The sequence below is a fragment of the Glycine soja genome, chromosome 17 (assembly GCF_004193775.1).
Source record: "Glycine soja cultivar W05 chromosome 17, ASM419377v2, whole genome shotgun sequence".
NCBI lineage: Eukaryota > Viridiplantae > Streptophyta > Magnoliopsida > Fabales > Fabaceae > Glycine > Glycine soja.
Window position 1 is genome coordinate 10,982,981 of NC_041018.1, and position 21,089 is coordinate 11,004,069.

At 32.0% G+C, this 21,089-nt stretch overlaps 2 protein-coding genes across 3 annotated transcripts; one reads left to right on the forward strand and one right to left on the reverse strand.

The window, feature by feature from the left end:
* Positions 1-562: 562 nt before the first annotated feature.
* LOC114394222 (ATP-dependent Clp protease proteolytic subunit-related protein 2, chloroplastic-like) lies at positions 563-5,334 on the forward strand. 2 transcript variants are annotated; one of them, XM_028355884.1, is made up of 9 exons: positions 563-775; positions 868-911; positions 995-1,067; positions 3,085-3,205; positions 3,385-3,522; positions 3,638-3,754; positions 4,375-4,443; positions 4,540-4,618; positions 4,972-5,167. In XM_028355884.1, exons 1-9 carry the CDS (start codon positions 714-716, stop codon positions 5,022-5,024), a joined length of 756 nt encoding a protein of 251 aa, XP_028211685.1. In that variant the 5' UTR covers positions 563-713; the 3' UTR covers positions 5,025-5,167. The 2 variants fall into 2 exon arrangements, with proteins under 2 accessions (XP_028211685.1, XP_028211684.1); XM_028355883.1 differs by having other exon boundaries at positions 567-775; positions 4,540-4,635; positions 4,972-5,334.
* An 8,426-nt stretch (positions 5,335-13,760) lies between these two features.
* On the reverse strand, positions 13,761-19,386 carry LOC114393868 (AT-hook motif nuclear-localized protein 1-like). Its single transcript, XM_028355335.1, has 6 exons — positions 18,453-19,386; positions 16,790-16,857; positions 16,206-16,337; positions 15,069-15,230; positions 14,722-14,948; positions 13,761-14,068 (listed from the first exon to the last, which is right to left on the reverse strand). The coding sequence occupies exons 1-6, from the start codon at positions 18,841-18,843 to the stop codon at positions 14,053-14,055; spliced, it is 996 nt and encodes a 331-aa protein (XP_028211136.1). The 5' UTR covers positions 18,844-19,386; the 3' UTR covers positions 13,761-14,052.
* Between the last annotated feature and the right edge of the window lie 1,703 nt (positions 19,387-21,089).

Genomic DNA, 21,089 nt, shown 5'->3' on the forward strand with positions numbered 1-21,089 from the left:
CTTAATTTTTACATTTCAAACAGTTAAGTAGTATATAATTATAATTTCTCTCCTTGTGATTGTGTTTGTAGGGATGTCAATTCAGGTGTAACCTACCCAAATGGGACGGAAATTTTAATTATAATATTTATCTATTATATCGATAATGATTTTAGATTGATTGACAATATAATTTTTTTATATTAAAATTACACAGAAATTAAACAAATTAAATAATATATTTTTCATGTAAAAAATTAAATAATATATTTTTAACATTTTGATTAGCTTTTGCAAAGGAATAATTCATAATTCAAAGACACTAATGAGGAAAAGAAAATTAATATACTTTATATTTTTAATATTGTAAAGAGAAGTAAAATACAAGGTTGTGAAAGTAAAAACAAGTTTTCGGAATTTAGGCTAACAAAATTTATTAAATAAAAAGTAAAAAAAAATAATGTTACTAAGTACTTTTAATACTTGGTATTTTATATTTTTTTTTCTTTTTATCAGTAATAGCACACTTGGTCACTTAGATTAAATGTTTATTTCAGAATAAATGTTTATTTACCTGAAGAAATACACTCGAACGAGTATAAAACTTAGGAGAAGGAGGATCGAAACGGCATTGTGGTTGATGTTCCTTCATTCATCTTCATTTCTCTTGCAAGTAACTCTTCAGATTTTGGTTTTTTGTTCCCTATCCGCTCTCTCTTATTCACTTCTTGAACATGGCGGTGGCACCTTACACCACCGGTTCCGCACCTCGTTTTTCTCCTCCTCCTACTTCTAGGTTACAATCTCTCTCTCTCTTTCCTTCAAAATTATACAATTCACTCTTTAATTTGACTAATGCTTACTGTGTTCTTTCTTTTGCCGTTGCAGTGTTGCCACAAAGCTCTATTCCGGATTGAAACTTCAAGCTGCGAGTGTGTCTCATTCCCTCTCTTTGTTGTTATTTTTCAATCTCTCTATGTCTCTGTGCTTGCTGGCTCACCGTTTTCAATTCTAGGTTCTTTCCGAGCGGCAAGACCTAACGTAACCGCTGAATTTTATGGAAAAGTTCACAACACTCTTCACTGTCGGTAACCTTCACTCCCTATTTCCAATTCATCTTCCTTTCTTTTCGGTTATATGATTATTTTTTTTGGCGTGTGCCTTATTCAGAATTGGTGCATTCTTCGCTGCGCTAAACCTTGCTAGATTATTCCTAACATGAGTTTATGATATTTTGGATTTGAATTGCTACTCTTATTCCTCCATTTGTATTGGCGAGTAATTGATTAAATAACTAGAATTGTACGCTTGCGATTTACATCTTTTATGAGAGGAATAAGCTCTATTTCCTTCTTTTTTTCCTCTTCGTAACTCTTTTTTTTTCATGCGAGGTAAATTGTGTATTTGTCATGTTTTGCTCAGTTGATGTGCTCCATTTCTGCTATAGTATTTTGTTAATGAGCCTGGTAGGTTTACAGGCTCTAATTCCCTGAACCTGCAAATGTGACACTTCCACTCCAATACAGTTTTCCTTGCTTCTGGAAGCAAATCCTACTTATCTTATAATTATTGGTATTATTATTATTGGATTAGCGAGTAATTTTAAACAGCAACCAAGTTCATAGTGGCCATAACATGATATCATATATGATGGCAACTGAGAGTTAGGAGCAGTTACAATGTATTAAATATGTGTGTAATAGGGGGATAGGAGTGTTGTTTTTTTGGTAATTTGGACAGAGAACTCATCTCTGACTCTAGGGCTGCAAATTCTGCTGTATTCTATGTATTTTGTGTGATTTAATAATGCTATTCTTCAATTTAACAATTGGTGTTCTATCATTTTGGTCCTTCTTGCCGGATTCTAAAGTGGATGTTCTGTGGCAATTGAATTCATCATTTCACCATGACTAATGTGACTGAGCATATGTTGTTGGAGGAAAAATTTGAAGGGTTGAAGGCTAAAATTGATGCTTGCATGGAAGAAAAGATAGGATGTATGGAAATTTCCATGACTGAGATGCTGTTAAGGAAGGTGTTGGGCAAACATCCAAAGGATGAACATGAAAGTTCTAACTGCAATGAGAGAGATTCTTCCGGAAATGGGTCTAATTTGGATTATCATCACAGTTTTGGTGAAATATCGTGTGCCAGTAAAAAAGGTGGAAGGATAAAGAAGACCCAATTGGATGGACCACAAAGGCTAAAACCAATTTTGAAGTTCAGAGCAAGTGAGGTTGTCAAAATTAAATTGGAAAAACCAAGTATGGAAGAGTCAACAATCCATTGGTTTAATTTATTGAGAGAATTTGAGGCACCTTTGACTTCGGGAAAATTTATGGCAGCCTTGGTTGCAGGGTTTGAAAAGCAGAGGCCTGCGCCATGTAACACACCAAGATTGACAGAAATGAAAAGCAAGGGTTTATGCTTCAGGTGTGGAGAAAAATTCCATCCCTTATGTCCATGTGCAGAGAAACAATTAAGATTGTTAATTTTGGGATATAATGAAGCCCTAAATGAAGATGGAGAACTAATTGCTATTAAAGTGGCTAAAGAATGAGGAAGAACCAACTTCCTACTTTCAGCCTTGGAGACAGTTAGGGTAGTTATGAGCAGAAAGTAAAAGCAATTCCATATTAAAATAATAATAACTATCATTAGCAGTTATGTATATTATTAGAATATGTTGAATAGTAATGCCATGTTGACAGTCAAGGGCAGAAAGTTAGGAGCAATTACATAGGTGTGTAATAGGTAAATACGGGGGTAGGTGAGTGTTTTTTGGGTAATTTGGATAGAAAATTTGAACTCATCTCTATAGGAGCCTTTTACTATGGGACAACAAATTCTACTGTATTCTGTGATTTAATAATCCTGTTCTTCAATTTATCAATAGGTGTTCTATCAATATATCTTCAGTTTTACAGATGTGAATTTTAAAGAGCATTCTTAATAATCTTTGACCTAGTAAAAGTATGAATGCAACATGTTTTACACACTACTTGGGAGTGCACACTATGTTACACTTTGTAGAAGTGTTTGTCACAAATATTATATATTGTTGGAAACAAACTGATGCAAACTATACGCTTCTCATGTTTTCAGGTATGCTAACCACAATCCATCAATGGCACGTATTCGAATGATGCCCATAGGGACTCCTAAAGTCCCCTATAGGACACCTGGTGAAGGAACTTGGCAATGGGTTGATGTATGGAATGCCCTTGTAAGTTATTACACCTTGGTGTATGTTATTAATTTTCCACTTCTCACATAACAGATGCTGGTTTTCTTTGTATCACATAGGTATAGATCATTATTCACATGTGAACCTCAAGTTTCCTTTAGGTATTCATCTCTTTTTTAAAGTTAATTAGTACAAAAACTAGTGCATTATTGGTGCAGTATCGAGAACGTGTTATCTTCATTGGACAAGAGATAGATGAAGAATTTAGTAACCAAATATTGGCGACAATGCTGTATCTTGACAGTATAGATAACTCCAAGAAGCTTTATATGTACATCAATGGTCCTGGTGGTGATGTAAGTCTCTTATGGTTCTAGTGTTAAATGATAAATCAATTAAATCATTTATTCCTTGCTTCATGTTGATAATTAGTCATGGTTTTTAACTTGTTTAAGCTTACAAATTTTGCAGCTTACACCAAGCATGGCTATATATGACACCATGCAGAGCTTGCAAAGTCCTGTAGCCACCCACTGTGTTGGCTATGCTTATAGTCTTGCAGCATTTCTCCTTGCAGCTGGAGAAAAGGTACTGTATTATCACTATCTATTAATATTAATATTACCTATAGAAGTCAAGTCTATCCTAGTAAGGCTTTATATGATTAGAGATTTCTATTCTTAATATAATCAAACATGTCCTATGTTGTATGGACTTTAGGACCTTTTTTTTTACAGGAGAGTTGTCTCTATATCATACATGATATATTTGTGTATGATTAAAAATTATGCTTGACATCGTATACATTTGAAACAACACATTAAATCCTTATATACAATCCCCAAAAGAGAAAAATATATCAAGTGTCTTTCTCTTCTTCTGTGGCCAGCAAGAGCATGTCATAACCTTGTCTTTCATGAATGACCATATCATCAGTAATATCAATTATTGTACTGTATGTTACAATTGAAAAACTGATAAGTCTTGTAATGAACATTGAAATACTTTTTCAGCTATTAATTCCATCATAATTTTGATTCCTAAGCTTCCTTTTTTTGCTCCATTCTGTTGTGTTGCAACATCCAAGTCGAATAGATTTTATGCAGTTTGTGCCTTTAGCTCATTGTATTGAGTCCGTTGACCTCTCTAGTTTCATGAAATAGTTCTGATGATCTATTAATCTTTTTATGTTGTTCTGCTGTATTAAGAGTAATCGTTCTGCAATGCCTCTATCAAGAGTTGCCCTTACATCTCCAGCTGGAGCTGCTCGTGGACAGGTATGTCTGTCTTCTGTCTAAAGGACATCAATATCACCTCTGATGTATGAATGGGATTGATTTTACTTTGATGGTTAACATCATGAAAATTGTCAGGCCGATGACATTCAGAATGAAGCAAATGAACTTCTTAGAATCAGAGATTACCTTTTCAATGAGTTGTCTAAGAAAACAGGTCAGCCTCTTGAGAAGGTCAGTTCATCCAACAATGAAATACATGGAGATAAATGAGTTTGTGACTTCTGTTGTGGTTTGAATCTCATGATTGTATATTTGCTTGACTAACCAACTTCAAAGAAAGAAGAAAACATCTTTAAAAAAAATCATTAGCTTTTCCTTGTAGTTGAAGTCAAATTCAACTTTGACTTTCAACACTTATTTCTATGTCTCTTTTTCAGTTTTTCTATTTCACATCCATGTCCATTTTTTGCTTGTGTATCTTAATTCCTTCCTTCCCGGTATTTATATCACAGCTCGAGATCATAAGTTTTATTGATTACGAAGCTAATTTCTAATGCATCTCTTCAGATTACCAAAGACCTGAGCAGGATGAAACGCTTCAACGCACAGGAAGCTCTTGAATATGGTCTCATTGACCGAATTGTCAGGCCACCCCGCATTAAGGCTGATGCACCTCGCAAGGAGGCAGGCACAGGTCTTGGTTAAAAACATTTGGAACACGCATTACATAGTAACTAATATGGCTGAATCAAAATGTTTCTCATGTAATATTTGCTTCTTCAATTTTTGGAGTTTGTATAATAATATTTGGATAGTTAGAACCTGTTGGCTAGATATTGATTGTTTGTTTAGAAGTGAATGAATTTCAATTCTTATTCAGAGCAGTAAAGTAAGTAAAGTAAGGTTAATAAAGACGAAATAGTTGCTCAACACCCTCTTTCCAGTCCTAGTCCCATCCCATCTTACGTGATCATCTACCGAGCACCGGAGAGGCAGAATTTCCATATTAAAAGGATCATTTATTTAGTTGTATTGAAGAATCATTTTATTAAGAAGTTCTTACATGTTTGAACTTTGAAGAGCAAATAATAAAATGTTTTGTACCATTGAATAATGAATGAGCATTATCATATTAGTCATAGCATTAAAAATGAGAAATGTTACCCCACATTTTATTTTGTAAACACTTACTGCTAACAGTTTTTTTTTTTACTGAACTAATAGTCTTTTTAGAATACATGAATTTTTCTGATTTATTAAGAGCACAAGGGTGACAACCGGTGTAGTGTTGTGGTGTGGAAAGTGAGGAATTAGAAGATGTTTTAAGAGATTTTTTTTTAAATGGTATGGTGGAATTCATTAAAAAATATTCCTGAAAATGACTCAAAGGGAGAAGGAACCTCTTTCTTCATGGTTATTTAGGATAAGTTTGTTTAAATTTATTTGTTGAAATAAATGCATAGTTTAATAATAATTTGTTTAAATTTATTTGTTTATCAGTTTTTTCTTGTTTTAAGCAATTTTTCTGATTTTTAGTATATTTGTCTAAATTGCTTTTGTTTAAAAAAATAGTTTTATGCTTATTTTAAGAAGCAAATTTTATGTTTCTTAAAAAATATTTAATTTTTAAAGTTGATTTTTTTAAGTTTAAACAAACTAATTCTTAATTCCTTTTCCTATCTTGGAGGTGTGGGATGAGTGGAGTGAGCTGGTGTTGACAGGGAGGAGTGGGTGGTGTGGCACAGTGACTTTTGATGGATCCTATAGAGATACACCTTGTGCTTCTTTAAGGATTTTTTTAAAATATTTGATCAGCCATTAAAAAAAATTAAGAGCACGATTCATTATTTTGTAAATTCTAATCAATTTTAGTTAATGTGTAAAATATATTAAAAATATTTTTCTGGGTAATTAACATTTGGCCCATGGTAAAGATATATGGCAGGTGAATATATATATATATATATATATATATATATATATATATATATATATATTCTGAGTTATCATTCAACTATATATCATTGTTGATATGACTTTTAAGAAAGTTATCATAAAAGTAAATAAACTAACATACATAAAAAGATTGAGATTTGATGATGATCTAAAACTATTTTATAGAAACTTGTTGTAGCTTCTATTTTTGGGTTATGTTTTTTTGGTAGTGGTGAATATTTGGAAACATGTTCCCAACTCTTACGAGTTCCTTCTATTAATGTAGATCATCCCACCAATGGATTCGAAACATAGTTATGGTTTGCATTGTCATTCTAAATATGCTAAAATTTTATATGAAACAGTTTAGCTTTTGCACATGAATAAGTTTGTGAACTAAAATGCATGACAAATAAACATAGGAAATGAGTTATTGGTAATCATTTGGAAAGTGGACCAAATTATGCAATTAGTAAATAAACGGAAAGTTCGAGTGTCGTGTCTACATGGACTAAGTTGTACTAAACAATTTGTGTAAAACCAAATGTTATAAGAAATGTATAATTTAATTTGATTAATTTTTAAGATAGGAATGAAAAAATTTAACGTTCAATACTAAACAAGGACATTAAAAACAAGGCAAAGTTCAAAGAGACAAAAACACAAACATTTTAAGGGCAAAAGAAGATTTAGTGCAAAATTTGTGGAAATGTTAGGTGTTTGGCTTACCAAAAGATCTCTTGATGTAATGTTAAGAATTTTTCACCATTCAATGCAATGTCAACTATTACCTTAATCAACTAATCCACTCTAGCACTCCCTCATGTGAAAAAGCCTAAATCACTTTCCGTTCTTAATCCCTTAGAAGGCTAAACCACATGGTTTAATTAAGAGCAATGGTTTATAAAAAGGCTAATCAACACCATTCTATCCCTAGATATGAGTTAATTAGAATCCCTTTTCAGTTCTTAGTATAAAAACATTTCCCAGTGATAATCAATTAATCACGCTATAACAAACATGCACATGGATGATCAAGCCATAAACAAAACAATAAACACAAAAAGAAAGCAATAACATTGAAATAACATTAAATGAGTAGTAAATCACAGATTTTTTTTGCATCCAAGCTCTCAATAATGGATAGGTTAGCCTCTCAGTGTCATGAGAGACTTTACAAAATGAGTATTAAAAGGAAAAATGGGTGAACAATGAAGAAAAATGGAAGAGAGGTCAATGAAATCATGTTTACACCCTTCTCAAAGCCCTAAAATGATGCCCCTGATCCTAAGAGAATGTGCCTTTTTATGATGGGCCATGAGCTTTTTTCTTGTCAGTTCACATAAAGCATTGCTCGATAGGAGAATACAACTCCCTGGGTGAGCTCTTTGTGAATTCCAAAAGTCACCACTCTGTAGGCTTGATCCGCTAGGCGTGATCCATTCGTTGAGTGAGTTTTTCAGAAATCCCAAAAATTAAGTCTAATTTCTTCCACCCAGTGAGATCTGCTTGCTGGTCAAGCTACACTTGCTAGGTGAGTTCTACAAAATGACCTAGCTCTCTTCTTTCATTCTTGAGCTGCAACGTGACCTTCTTTGCACGAACCTCCTTGTTAGGCAAGCTCTATTCTCTAGCAACTTCTTTCTCTCTCTATGACTAGCACTCTGCTAATAAATGCTAAAAATTCATGTATAACAAGTAGAATCTAAGAAAGCATTAAATTCTAACTAACTAGGACAAAATTAAACAATAATTAAGGAAAAAGTATATATTTGTTGTGTAAAATGAGTGCACAAAATAAGCATGCACAACAATCATCAACTACCTTTTTTCTTCTTCTTTTTTCTTTTTTAAATGTAAGTTTGTTGCATGATCTATTTCATAACAAGAGAATATATGAGTTGTGTTGTGTCTATAGAGAAAGATGTTCTAGTAGACCAAAAACCCAATATTGCTTTAGAGTTAAGGCCAAGGGTACTTCATAAACATTCTCCTCCTCTAACTCATCGAGCGTCTTCTCAAGACAAAATCATGACGAAGTCACTACGTACCAAAACGGATAATACCTCTTATGTTGTCATCTAATAATTGCGAAATTTGAGTTAATTTAATAGTTATTTTTGGTTAAGAATGATTACAATTTCTTCACTTTACTATTGTTTTTAATGAAATAATGAAGAAATTAATATCTTTGCAATTTTTTATCAGTAGAAGTAAAAAGAAGAAGATTTTAAGTGCTTTAGAGGAAAATTGATGCAGAAACTAAAAGAAAAAACCTTAAAGAAAAGTTGAAAGAATTGGACAGCTCTCTTAGTGCATAAGACCGGCTCAACACGTCTGTTCGCTTAGCGACCAGCTCACGCTTAGCATGAAGAAGGCCCACGAGAAAGCCCAAGGTCGCGCTTAGCACGAACACCGTGCTAAGCGCATGATTAAACCGACATTCTCCCTAAACCCAGAAGTGCGCGCTCAGCACGAAGTCAGTGTGAAAAGTAAACTACTTTAGGCCTATAAAAGGAGTAAGAAGCAGGAGGGGAAGACACACCGAGTCTGAGAGCTTGAAAATATCCAAAGCCTGAGCATCTCTAATAGGGGAAATCCTCTTTCTCTAGCCATTCCTCCCTTATTTCTTTTAGCCATCCAATCCCTTCTTCCATCCACATTAGCCCCTAAAGTGTAAAGTCTCTCATGGTGAGAGGCTAAACTCCCATTGTTGGCAGGCAAACTCTTGAAATGCAACTCTTTCTATTATCTATTTAATACAATTTTGTTTTTACTACTCTTTTCTCTGTACTTCTCTATTTATTATGAGTTGATTATTCATATAGTGTTTAAGGGATAATGCATTGAAAAATGGTTATTTTTCTAAAGAACTATGGAAGAATATCTAAATGAAATCATTGCTAGAAATAAATTGACATTCGTTTAGCCTATTTCATACATTTCTGATCTTAATGCGATTTATTATTTTTATCTTTGTAAAGAAAGTTGGGAGAAAAAAATAAATAAATTAGGCTCTTTATGTGGGAAACCAAATATAGAGTGTCTTAGTAGATGTGGGTGGAAACAAGGATTTCATTAGATAGAGAAAATCATTAACTTGCATCACAAGTAGTTTTGACATGTTATGCCCCCAACATAATCACATTCTGAAATCATCTTTTTGCATTTAAATTATTGTTTTTTTTCTTGCTATCTGTTTCTTTTCCTTTCCCCCCAAATTTTTACACTTACAATTTATTATCTCTTCTACTTCTTCTAATTGTTTAATAATTGAGTTTGCATCACTTTAAGTAAAATCAAAATCCTTGTGAATTCGACACTCAGATTTGTGAGTCTTTTACTACTTAAAATGAATTGACACATTTGCCAACAAGTTAACATGTGGATTCAAGGTGGGAATATTGGTGCTAGAAGGGGACTAGGTCACTCTTTACCCTTAGCCACAACTAGGGAGCTTGTTTAACTCGAAAGTTTTTGTTGGATAAAAAAGTTGTTTTAAATTTTACTACTATTTTTTTAAAATAAAAATAATTAAACATAAATCACTTCACCTTAAAATCAATTTTACAAACGAGTTACCTTATATGTACTTACATTATAAAGGTAGCATGGTTGACTAGATCAAACACTTTTACAAATTATATTAAGCTTTCACAATGATTAAAAAAAATACAAAAGAAAGCTAATTAGAAGCTAATACTAATCATACAAAAATACTTCATTTAAGAAAAACTAGATCCAAGTTAAACCATAGTTTCACTTCCAATTCACATGTCTATGCCATATTTATCCCAGTAGCTCTCCTCAATCCATCCTTTGTAGACCTTCACGATGAAGCTTTCAATTCTTGTCTTCAGATTATCATCGGATTCTTCTTGCTCTTGCGTTGTAATTTCATCAACATTGTCTACACTTTCATCTTCAATATTAAATAGAGATTTATGATATCCATCGTTACTTTCATCAACTTTATCATACGTTGCATTCTCTAAAAAGCCACCTTGTGCTTCTCCCGCTACTTCAAAAAAAGATGGTAGTAAAGGCGAAGCCATGTCAACTTCTGCTAAAGATGATTTGCGACTTCCCACGAGAATAGAGAAAATTATCGTGTTAATCACAAAAAACACAAGCAAAGAGGTTGATGACTTTGAATTGTGAACCGAGATTCCAACTATGCACAAAATTACAGGTATTACTACTAGTATCCTATCCATATCTACAAAAACTATTTAATGATCATGTTTTGATGTACTTGTGTACCAACTTCGAATATCGCGATGTATATATAGTGAATTTTTGTTCAATATTTTATGAGGTTTTCTTAATAAAGTCGCTTAGGGGATTATTTCTAGGAAAGATTCATGTAGTGTGTGTGTCAATGAAACGCGTACTTATGTTCCAAGTAATGGAAGCCTCCAAGCATTAATGATCATTGATCAAGAAGTTATTAAGTTTAATGTCTCCTTTTTACGCTGTAGGAAATTTCCTGGCGGCACAGCGAGCTGTGGCTTGCAAAGACGTTATATAGTTTGGCAAATGACTCGGAACATTAGCAGTTCATCATTTTTTGCGGGGACTTCTCCAAACGCAAAATTCCAAAAGTGAGATTTTTTTATATATTTTATGTACGGAATAATATATATATATATATATATATATATATATAATTATTTGATTATATAAACTAAAATCATTTTATTATATTTTTATTAAATTAAATTAATAAAAAATAACATTTAATTTGTTTTAAATTCAAGGATAATAATGTCATTATAACGATAATATTTGTAAAATAATAGAACTTGTTAGAACTTTAAATGAAATATGGTTTAATTCTTTTACCGTTTCCCATGGCCGGATGACAAAAATATCCATACCAGCTCAGTAAAATTCAAAATAGACAGATGATGGATAATTAAGTGGGTATTTATAGATAATTTAAACTAGTATTTTCACAAGGAAGGGGCAAATAAGGTACTGTGCGGCTGTGCCCATGGGTACCCGTTATTATAAAATTACTTTTAAATCCTTGCTTAAATATATAATACAACCTTTATTGTTAAATTATTACTATCATTTATCAAATATATTTCATGCTTTTTTAGTCTTATATATTTTTAAAAAATGACAAAATAATTAAAATTATGGTTAAAATGTTTAGGTCCATTTGGAGTAGTTTTTAGTTATGAATTTCATTTTTTTATAAAAAAAACTAGTTTTTAGTTTTTAAATTTTAGTTTTAGTTTTTTCTTTCATTTTTATTTTCAAAATCATCTCATTTTAAATGTTTCCTATCCTATTAAAATTAGTTTTAGAGTGTATTTTTTGTGTGATGATAACAGTAATAACAATGTGACAACAACAATGAACGTCAACAATTAATACAACAACAATGGTGGTGATAGCATTGTTGGTAGGAATGGTGGCAGTGGTGGTGTTGTTGTTGTTGTTGGTAGTGGTGTCGACGACAATAGCGATGATATTGTTGACTATAATCAGTGGTAGTGATAACAATGGTGTTAATGCTTGTGTCAAGTGTTGTAGCATAGTAGTAATAGAAAGGACCATATCAAATATAGTGTGTGCTTTTTTAAAAACTAAAAATCTATCCACAAAACATTTTTTAATGAATGTCTAAGTGTTTCAAAAATGAGTTTAAAATCATTTCAACTTTATTATTGTCAAATGTATTTTATTTTCAAAATTACATTTAAAAATTAAAAACCAAAAACTAAAAATTCATAACAACCTCAAATGAACCCTTAAATTTACTTTTGTTTTACTAAATATCCAAATTCGGACCCTATAAAATGTGGGCATAAGTTTCTACTGAAAATTTGAACCTTCCTGTTGTGAGGGACTAACAATCTCTTTTGTTATACCCATCTCTTGTTGGTAAGTACAATTTAATTTGAATGAGAAAATAATAAGGTATTCATAATAATTAATTTTGAAGACTTGTGTTTTTGGGAGGTCTGTTGTGAATGGTTCATCCACCTTATTAGGTGTTGGGTGTGGGAGCAATTGTCCCCACAAAATTTCCTTTTTTACATGATATATATAATAATAATTATTTTTTTCCCATAAAAAAAATAGTTTTGCCCTTATAAAATGTGGGCATAAGCTTCTAATGTAAATTTGAATCTTCATTCATTGTGTTGTGTGGGATTAACCTTATTAGGTGTGGGAGTAATTGTCTCCACAAGATTTCCTTTTTTACATTTTATATATATATATATATATATATATATATATATATATATATATAATATTTATTTTTTCCTCCCATAAAAAAATTAGTTTTGCTCCCATGAAACATTTTTTTTCTTTAAACGAATGTAAAAAATTATAAGAGATAAAAGAGAGAATATATTGGTATTAAACTTTATCACTTTATTTTTTAAAATTTTTATAGTATTGACAATGAAAAAATCATACAATATTTTAAAAATATGTAAAGAGAAATTGTAATTTATAAAAAAAAACATAGGTATTTTATAGATTTTTTTTGCTATATATTGCGTATTTTGTAAAAATTGAATTATTTTTTCTTTGAAAATATTATAAATTTTTTTGCCCGCTAGAAAGAATTTTTGGATATGCCACTGCCTGTTGTCCAGGGTTTATTAAAAAACATATTCATAATAATAACACTAGTTAATACAATTTAAATTTAAAAATAGTCATAGTTGCTATAATAAAAATAAATTAAATTGAGAAATTATAAAATTTGAAAATATATCTACACTCTGATAAATTGTGTGTAGAGAGATCACCGTGCAACGAGAGAAATGAAAAAAAAAATGAATTAACTGAGTTGGAAAAGTGAGGATATTACTATCTAAAATTGAAAATATAGGAGTAGATCAAATGTGTAGTACATGTCTACATGTTTTACCTAAATCAACTACCCATTTAACTAAGTTGTCATTTAATCAACGTTACATTTTAAAAAAAAAAAACAGAGATCTACTCTTACCTGTGCAAGGGTGTACTAGTTTTTTTTTTTTTTGACAAAAGGGTGTGTAGTAGTTTTGTGCATGTAATATGGTAGTAAACCCTGAAATGAGTGACCCTTTTTTTTTTTTTGCTGTATTCCTGCTTTTTTTGCAGTATCAATGAGTGACCTCCTTCACCAAAAAAAATGAGTGACATTCTAATGCTATAAAGAGGAAGAGAATACATTTCCCAATTTTTATTTTTAGTTTAATATAACAATGACAATAAAGTTTTCTAGTTCACCCATGAGATCATGTAAACTATTCAAATCCCTCCTTCCTCACCCCTAAGTCAATCTTAATGGTTGGAGAATATAATTATCTATGAATAAAACCTCGCATGCATATCCAATATAATTAATTAAGAACTAGCTAGAAGTGGGAGAAGCCGAGTGGGTCACATAGTGTGAGACAGGGACATGGACCGAACAACTTCACTTCTTTGCAAGATTAAACTAATCCAAAGTAGTGGGTGGGGTTGGCTCAAAATATCACTCTCAAACAACTTCCCCTTCCACAAAAATTTATATTACCCAGAAAAATAATAAAACAAAAAAACTATTGCAAACCAACGGGTGTCAAACCAAGGTTCAAGAAACATTTATATATATACAAGACAATAGATTGAGGTTACGTGCCCGAAGATTATGGCCGTTGACAAAATTAAAATAATTCAAAGCAAATGCCAAACCCAGCTTCACGGCACATTTATCTACATAAAGACAAACCTGCATCAAGAATAATACGGCCATTATCGGCAAAACACCCCTAGATTGTCGGAAGAGAGCTAAAATCATAGAATAAAACCAACGGTGTCCAAAAATTTATTTAGATATATACAGCATATTTATAGTAAGGATTAAATACGTTCTCAGATTCAAACATAGAAGAAAATTAACAACGTCTTTTATAATTTATATTATGTTATATTGCTATTAGTTTCTCGATTCTCAATTTACAAGACATGGGAACTAACAGATTGAGTTTTTAACAGATCAAGAATCTTATGTGGTTACAAGGTGTACAATAATTATAGAAATGGTCATTCTCAAATTAAGAATATTGTCTTAATAGAAATAACGTGGATTGCGCAATCTATCACTCCAAAGGGAAGATGGATTCTCATGAATAACTATCACATCAAAGTGTTGTTCATGTCACAACATCAGCATTAAAAGCATACCTAATCAGCCAACTCAAATTCTACAAGAACAGGAAGCTGGTAAACCTCTGAAAACAATGCTGGTCCCGGTAGAAAGTCAACAATTACAGACACAACAAACAACGGAAAGCAAAGCCAACAACTAGGAATCCATCACATTACAATGTTGTCAGCAGTAAATGTAAATTCAGATGGAATGAAGATCTATAAGTTAATTACCCTGCAGGAAGCGACACGTTAATGTCAGCTGGCTTATTCTTGGCCTCTGCTGGCATAGCAGACCAATTATCGTTTCGGATGGAAGACGCTGCTGATAGAATTGGCACTGGATCAAGGGTAGAGATTGGAACAACTGCAGCTGGTATCACACTTGTTATAACCTCATGTCTCTGTTTTCTTGGCTTCTGCTCATGCTGGTTTCCTGCCAGAAAACTTCCTACCACTACCTGATACATATCAATCAATTGGAAAATAGAAAGAAGTCAGAATCATGTACCCTTGTTATTGAATACTAAATTTTCATCTAATGCATGCTACTAGTATGTTTGTGAAATTGAATACATTACCTGCACAGGACTTGCAGCCACCAACAGACCAGCTACTCCACCACCTACAACACGTCCATCAGGGCTTGCCAAAGATACACTCATGCCACCGGATCTGCTTCGTGTTCCTCCGCTTTCACTTGGCATGAATGAGCCGGATAAAGACAGAATTTCAAACCGTCCCTGTAGAAACAGCAGAAAGAAAGATTAGATTTCTTCTTGTGATAGACAATAGTAGTTTTAGAAGGATAAAGAGATAGTAATACTTTCAAATATGAATGCAGAGTGAAAAGAACTTAACAGGTCGAGCTAGAGTTTTCACTGGGTTTAATGAAACTATTGTAAGGTAAGTAGTAGTAGCAGTAGCCATGAGTAATACACTGCAACTACATATCCAAAGACAAAAGCATGAAAAATAAATGATATGCTAGAAATGAAATGCAAAAACAAAGTTCAGAAAGGCAGGAGTGGTAGCATTCTTTACTGTCCAGATTATTAAATTGTAGAATTAGATGAAAAATTCTCTTCTCACATCATTCAGAAATGTTGAAGATATACTTTTGTAACTGCATAATATTTTATTTTTTAGTTTTTAATATAGGATTTGGTAAATAAGTTGGTTTCCTATATTATTTCAGGAGTAAAACAGTTTTAATAGATTAGCCTAGTCAATAAGTGGTTCCTATCTTTAAGGAGAAAATTAGTTTTAATATTCTGTTTTGCTAATATCTTGTTATCTAACTAGTTTATCTTTTACTATTTATTGTATCGTTGCTGAGAACAATTTGAATTAGAATAGAATAATTTTATTTCCTCCACATATGTATTGTCTCTCTTCTCTCCTCTGTTCTCTTATAATTTCCTCCACAAAACCAACAAGAAACAATTCAATAAGTTTAGGGATTCAAACAAATCTGCCAGGCTCCTGAGCATTTTCCAATATAATTTTTTATTGAAACTAGAGTTTCCACTAGATTGTACACAATCTCATAAGAACAACTCTAATATGCAGTCAAAGAAAATCCAATAATTCAGAGGATAACAGGGTGGCAGGCATATAATCTTCCTCTATGAGAGATACTATAAAATAACACAAAATAAAGTCAATGTTTTTTCCATGGAATAACATGATACTATCAAATTGCACAAATGTTTCACCTCATATGTCAGTGTGCCCCCAGAAGAATCGGGCTGACGAAGTGTGACACTTGATATGACCCCATTAGCTGAAAGAATGCATATAGCTCGCGGCCCTTGCTGAGAAAATGATATTACCTTCATAGTAACATCCTAAAATAACCAAAAGAAAAGTAGTTTGTCACTTGTCAACCATCATATAAAATATTTTCCAGTTACCAGTCAAAAAGAAAACGAATACAGTGATTCCTGGAAATTAACAAGTCATTAATCATATACTCTCTCTGGTTGTCATTCTTTTGATAATTAATCACTTCATATGGCAAAAGGCATGCATGTAACTTAGGCCTTGTCATCTCACCAATGAAAAGATTGTAAAACTGGCCACAGAGGAAACATTTGAAAGGGGAAAGGATAAAAAAAAAAATCATAGATGCAATGACTATTTTTGGTGAAAGTTGTGCTTCCACCCAAGAAAAATGTCAGATAATACTATTCCACCAATAATTTTGGCTATTCCCTGACCATAAATATCAGAAATGTTAATTTGCATTGCACAACAAGAGCACAGCATATATAAGGCAATAGATATTTCTGACACTTACCTCCCCAGAATTAACAGTGATGATATGGGGAGTAAAATTAGCACCAACTGAGCATGCAACCCATTCACCTAAAAAGGGTAAAAAAAATCATTAATTAACAAAAAAATTGGGAATGAGAAAGTCTCAGTTTCTATTACAAGGCATTTGTAATATAGGCCAAATAAAGCATGGGAATATTTATACTACAGTTACAATTTAAAAAGTTGAAACATAATTTTGTCGTAGCTTCATGAAACAATCTTCATAGTGCATGTCAAGAACTAATTGTTATTTTCAATAGATGCAAATCAAATTTAAAACCCAGCATAAGGTTGGGTTTTAAAAATACCAAAAACCCTTTGCAAAATAATTCAAAAAATTATTTTATGATGCTTATTGCAAAAGCTACCCATTCCAATGGCAAGCTTTAACCAAGAGTTTTCGTAGAAATTTAAATCTTCCATATGTAAATGCAAATTGGGAAAACTTGCTTTCCTCAGCAAAAATAGAAGCTTATATCATTTTTTTTTTTAAAAAAAAGCAGAAAGGTAAGCACATATTGAATAGGCAAAAAAAAAAAAGTGGCTAAAGGGAATAATAAATTTGAAAATAATAATGCTCTATGAAAACCAGTTTGTGAAAAGTGGTCTTCAGATATTGATCATGCATCTAATACATATCAAATATCATATTACTATCTTATACCCAGAAAATAACTTCATGAAGCCTAGTCTATTGTTTGGTGATTTTTTATATTGAATTGAAAAATAGACTTCCTGGCTAATACGTTTACACTCTTCGATCAAACAGTTTGTTACTTTGTTAATTTCCCATTTAAATCTCAGAAAATAATATTAGCTTGCATGCAAGAGTAGCCCAACAAACAATCCTATCCATATTAGCCTTGTCATCCAGTAAGCAGTAGTAGCAGAAAGAAGGACCACGTAATTGCATTGCATCACCTATCAACAACTAAGTAGTACTAAATAGCGGAGCATGATGTCAACTTGGTCTTAGGACCTTTCTTGACAAACACACAGTGAGTGAGTGCACAACAATATTAAAGTCCTTCCATATCACTCTACACCTAGCCAACACAACTCCTAGAAAGCAACACCCACAACACTAGCATTCTAGTACCACAAACACAAAAACAAAATAACTACAAAAAACGAAACCCCTCAAAATAAAATAAATCAGCAATTTTATTTCCCTCCTATAAGTTGTTCCCCGTGAGTTGCAGATTTTAGTACCTAACATAGTACGTAGAAAGATTTGGATTGGATCAGTTTGAACGAACGAACTGCCAAAACGACGGACATAACGAGATTCCACCGACCCACAAAGCTAACTCACTTTTTCAGGACAACAATCAAAGGTCCCACACTCCCTCTCATCTCATTCCACTTCCCTATAACCCATTTTCTCATTCCTATTTTCCATTTTCCAACACTAACAACAAAGTACTACCACTTCAACTCAGGTTATTTCTTCTTCTTTTTTAATAAATGTCATGAATTTTTATTTATTTTGATGATTAATTTATTAATTTTATCAATAAAAATATCAATTGAGAGATTGAAACTCATAATCTTTATTTTCCTTCTTCTTTCTTTACCACCTATTTGGTCAACCTTATGAATATCACGAATAAAAGAGAAATAGAATTTTCTTTACTACTTACCTAAATTCTCCAACTCGAATTTGGCTTTGCTCACGGAGCTAGTTGGTTTTATTTTTCCGCGCTTCTCCGACGAGAAATCGATCACCGGCGGCAACGGAGCGGAGGAAGATATCGGCTTCGGAGACAGCGCCATGGTCACCGACCCATCCGGTGCGTACTTTCTCGGCCGGCCCCTCTTCTTTTTCGCCGGCATCTTCGCCGGATACGCCTCCATCGCCGCCGTGTGTGGCGGATGTGGCGACGGCGGAACACTTCCCGCCGTCGCCGGAATCTGCGTCGTGGATCCGCTTGCCGGAGCCGGGTTGTCGGTCCTCGGAGCTACATGGTAGTCCGACGGAGCATCCGATCCCACCAGCGTAACGCCGCCGCTAACACCGCCACTGGTCTCCATGTTCAAACACTTGAGAAGTAGTACCACTCACACGTAACATAAAGTAAAACCACACATCAATATCTCATATTTTTTCTTCTTCTTCAAACTCAATCACCCAAAACTTCTACTACTATGCTATGCTGCTGGGAAATGATTTTTTTTCTTTTAGAAAAGATGAAAAATTTAAGCCAGGAAATGAGAAAAATCAAAATTAAAAGCTAGCTTGAGGAGCTGGGCATGAAACAAGATGTGGAAAATCTTCACCTTTGCACCATTTGCGTAAATTTCGTCATTAAAAATAAATTAGCAGGATTGGATGAAATCGAAAAATAAAAATTATGAGCTGAAATTTTGTGGGAGAAAATACTAATATGTGAGTTTTGAGAAGAAGAAAAAAATAGATGGGAAAATATTGTGCAGAAAGAAAGAGTGAAATTTGAAATATTTTGAGTTTCCAAGGGAAATGAAAATGGCCAGATAAAATGAATCCTTTGTTTTTGTTGTTCAGGTAATTGGGTTCCTAACTTTCCTAAGACTGTCCAAATTGAGATTAAAAAATAAAGGGGAGGAAAAGGAGATATACTGAACTGGGGGCATTAAAAATTATTTTAATGAATTAATATTTAATGCCGGAAATAATATTTTAACGGAAATAATTATTTGGTTTTGGTTGGAATCTGGTGGAGAAATGTATAAAATAGTATTAAAGTTGTTGGGAGGGGCTTTCTTTTTCTTTCCCCATTTTAAAAATATATAATAATGTGTGAATATGGACAAAGGGGAAAAAAAAGAAAGAAAAAATAAAGAAAAGAATCACCACACGTTACCATATGATTTTATTAGGTGAATGAAAAAGTAAAATAGGTTGCCAAGAAACAAAGAAACTATCTTGGAAAGGAAAAGAAAGGCATGGTAGACAGTCTATTAAGGCAAGCCATGTATGACAATATCATAATAGCCATTAGGCAAATAGCAAGTTAGGGTCATGGCATCAATTGTATGTAATAAGTATCACTCCATGTTTGAGATTGTAGATGCTATTTTATTTATATACAAAAAAATCATGTCCACTTGTAAGAAGTTAAAATCAAATTTTGTACCCAAAAAAAAAGTTTAGAATTAAATTTACTTTTAAAACACATACTTTTAGTCTGTCCACAAAGTTAATCCTGTTTAAATTAAATTAAGATGGACAAGAAAATTTTTATTTTAAACATTTAATACAATTACATATCTAATATTTTTTTACAAGCTACGTATTTAGTACTTAAACTTTGAGAATAATGATTAAGTAAAAAAAATCTAATATCAATTGATATACACGTTCAATGATACTTTTAAAATACATTTGATTAGAATTTTAAAAAAGTATAATTATTATATTAAAATGAAATTTTTACTTTAAAATTTGTTTTAACTTTATTTTTGAAATATAAAAAAGGATTTAAAGAGTAGATTTTTGTACTTCAAATTTAATACTAGCATTAATTAAAATTAATTTTAAAATTAAGTTTGTGAATATTTGCCTAAATACACACATAAGTGCATAGTCTATTAATCTAGTATTCAGAAATTAGTAAAAGAAAAAAGAAAAAGACGGCAAAATAAAATGAAAAGGAACTGTGACCCGCACTTTCGCTTTTTTCACGCTTAAACAAACCTTTTATTTATCACTGGAATAAATTGTAAAGCAAGGCATTCATAAATTCTCCCTCCACTTAAAAAGGAAAGTTAATTTGAGAGAGAGATATACCTAATGATGAAACCAACAAATAACTATACAGTATTTGCCTATCACAAACTGCTGCTTTTTCACTTTCAAATGTCTTGCTGTGCCTAACTGTTAGACCCACTCAAGCACTTTTTTCAATATTCCTCCATATATATATATATGAGATGAAATTCAATGGATATAAATAGTTAATTATTATATTATTTTATAAATTTTAGTTGGATGATATTTTTTAAAAATTTATTGTTGGAGTGAAAGTTTTTTTTACATAAATTTTATATACAAAATTTCATATTAATATAAAATTATTTGTTACTTTATTTATATAGATTAAAATTGATATAATATAATTTTTTAAAATATACTAAAATATAATTATTTGATTACTTTTTTATTATAGTTCAATTTTGACAAAATTTAGCACAGACAATTTTGATAATATATAGATATAATTTAACAGTCAGATCAATAAAAATCTTATTTTATATGAAATTATAAAATAGTATAATAGTTGATTAAGTTATACCGATAT

Excerpts from the sequence above, each read along its gene's own strand:
- LOC114394222 (XM_028355883.1), top strand. The coding sequence starts at position 714 with ATGGCGGTGGCACCTTACACCACCGGTTCCGCACCTCGTTTTTCTCCT. Across the intron at positions 912-994 it reads ATTGAAACTTCAAGCTGCGA|GTTCTTTCCGAGCGGCAAGA; the intron begins GTGTGTCTCATT and ends TTTCAATTCTAG. Across the intron at positions 4,444-4,539 it reads CTGGAGCTGCTCGTGGACAG|GCCGATGACATTCAGAATGA; the intron begins GTATGTCTGTCT and ends GAAAATTGTCAG.
- LOC114393868 (XM_028355335.1), bottom strand. The coding sequence starts at position 18,843 with ATGGAGACCAGTGGCGGTGTTAGCGGCGGCGTTACGCTGGTGGGATCG. Across the intron at positions 16,338-16,789 it reads TCACTGTTAATTCTGGGGAG|GATGTTACTATGAAGGTAAT; the intron begins GTAAGTGTCAGA and ends TGGTTATTTTAG. Across the intron at positions 15,231-16,205 it reads GGGGCACACTGACATATGAG|GGACGGTTTGAAATTCTGTC; the intron begins GTGAAACATTTG and ends CTGTTTCTACAG.